General features: G+C 40.9%; 1 protein-coding gene across 1 annotated transcript in view; it reads right to left on the bottom strand.

Moving 5' to 3' along the window:
- malrd1 (MAM and LDL receptor class A domain containing 1) overlaps window positions 1-2431 on the bottom strand; it is a gene marked incomplete in the record, with an annotated part of 51176 nt that overhangs the window by 34571 nt on the left and 14174 nt on the right. The window contains 4 exon segments of the mRNA XM_014013325.1: window positions 475-722; window positions 822-1035; window positions 1192-1302; window positions 1392-1548. Coding sequence (XP_013868779.1) covers window positions 475-722; window positions 822-1035; window positions 1192-1302; window positions 1392-1548 — 730 coding nt within the window.

A 2431-nucleotide genomic window follows, 5' to 3' on the forward strand; every position in this document is an offset into this window, starting at 1 on the left:
ACACACACACACACACACACACATGTTTGTTCTTCTATCCTCATGGGGTCTTTGCATTGACTTTTATTCATTTACCGGTCATTTCTACAGCCTAACCCTGATCTCTTACCCTAACCCTAACCAACCCAGTGCATACCTGACCCTAAACCTAACCTAAACTCATTTCACACCTTCATCCTGACCCTAACCCCTGACCCACCAATGGTACTCCCCCCAATGGGTACCAGGTTTTTGTTCCCATAAGGAACAGTTCATGCAAATGTTATTTTCTAAACTTTAAACTATACTGTCAGTTTCATATCAAACAATTATTCCAGCTGAAACTTGTGATATTATATTTCTCCAGGAGGTGCTACAGCTAGCTGCTGCTGTGACTTCAAACAACAGATATCTGTATTGATGACCATGCAATGCCTTTTTGCTTATAGTATAAATAGCTCAAAATGCCTTTCCTCCCTTCCATCTTGGCCTGACCTTACACTGGGAGCTCCTCTTGCTCATGAAGGGTCCGGTCACACGGGCAATATCACCGACTCTCTGAGGGAAAGAGCTCTCCAGGTACAGGTAGTGTCCAGAGGGGTCCCGCAGGGTGTGGTCACTCGATGGTCCAGTTCCAATAGTTGGAGTGCTGCCCACTTTGACCAGCCAATCAAAGTCATCTTGCCGGCACTGGCGCCAGGAACAGAGGTCAAACTCAAAATCACAGTGTYCGCTGAAGCCCTCTGAAAGACAGCAATAATTAAGAAGAGGGGATTAATCCAGGCTGTCCAATAATCTGGAAATTAATCTTTCCCCAGGCGTCACGAGGGGGCGGGTCTCACTGCAGATATAGGGGTTCTCATCTGAACTGTCCCCACAGTGGTTGATGAAGTCACACAAGTTGTCCTGAGGGATGCAGTGGCCGTTAGCGCAGGCGTACTGCTCTGATGTGCACGGCTTGTCTGATGGAAGCAGAGGTGAGCAATCCTGGAAGCTGACATCATCTATCACCACATCACCCATGTAGCTAATCCCCCGTTTGGTCCTAAAAATCACCTGAACAAGGACAACAAACTAGAAATTTACTCATTTGTAAGACAAACAGTAAAGTGAAAAATATAAGAAACACTGCTGAACGTTTAGTGGTAAACTGACCCAGGTTCATTTGGTCATTAAGGTTAGCATGCACATTAAAGTATCTAATAAGCAAACCTGGATATCGTCTGTTAATCCCAGGAACACCTCTCCTCGTCTCCATGTGTTGTTTTGGTTTCCATTCTGAGACCAAACTACATGAGTTTCGTTCTTGTGCCTGAGCAGCACCTGAATAAAACAGCAGACGTTGTTACTCGACTCGGGCGAGACGTCACACAGAAGTGAGATGTGGTTTCCAGATGAACACGTCTCTTTACCTGAAGGGATCCTACGGTGAATCCACTCATGTGGTACCAGAAGACCAGAGTGCAGTGTGGCCCAGTGACAGAGATGACAGGTGTTTGGAGGTCAGAAATTTGACCGTAGCCACCATTTGAACTGTCTGCACACATATACCACCCCTCAGGGCTGTTTCTATTGATGGAACAACAAAAAATGTATATACCAAGGAAGAATTACTGCTATTTCCTTTTGCTTACCAATAATAAGAGGTTTTACATGAAGACATATTTAAAATAATATCTCAAAATATGTTTAAGTACAATTAAATCATGACTACTTCTTTTTGAAGTGTGTATTTGTTGAGTTTTTGTCAGTAGTCAGTACATTTCCTGCAGTAGAAAACAATCAAACTAATAAAAAGGTTAATTGACAGTCATTCTATGTCAATCTATTAAAGCAACTTGCTTCATTAAATTAGTTGAAGAACCTTAACCCATAAGTTATCTACTCTAACACTTAAAAAAATCAATTACCTTCAATAATCTCTAATATTCTGTGATATTTTTAACAAAAAAAGATGTCTTCCCTGTCCATTTTACTTCTTTATCAGGAGCTGCAGCTGAGGTGAGAAAGAGTTTCAGGCAGCGGTTATAAATAAGATAAAGTCTATAGTTCAGCAAAGGGCAGAAATTACTTCGAATTACAGTAAATTACTATGGTAATTAAACGTGGTGAACAGAGTGCACTGCCTTTGTCTGCTCTCATCACTCACACAATAAAAAATAGATGAAGGCAATCATGTCACTCACTGCCTGTCTGCTTCAGAGCGGGAGGCACAACCTCTGTAATTTGCAATAGTATATTTCTTTATAATTAGCTTTGCTTTTAGGGGAGCAAAAAGTGAAATGTCAAGTAAATGCTTGACTTTCAATGTTTTTGTTTTGTTTTTTGTTGTTTTTTTTTTTCCTGTTAGTTGAACTTTTGTTTTAGGATATTAGTTACTGTACAGCGGGTAAAATAAGTATTGAACACGTCACCATTTTTCTCAGTAAATATATTACTAGAGGTGCTAATG

The sequence above is a fragment of the Austrofundulus limnaeus genome, unplaced genomic scaffold (assembly GCF_001266775.1).
Source record: "Austrofundulus limnaeus strain Quisiro unplaced genomic scaffold, Austrofundulus_limnaeus-1.0 Scaffold100, whole genome shotgun sequence".
NCBI classification, from domain to species: Eukaryota; Metazoa; Chordata; class Actinopteri; order Cyprinodontiformes; family Rivulidae; genus Austrofundulus; species Austrofundulus limnaeus.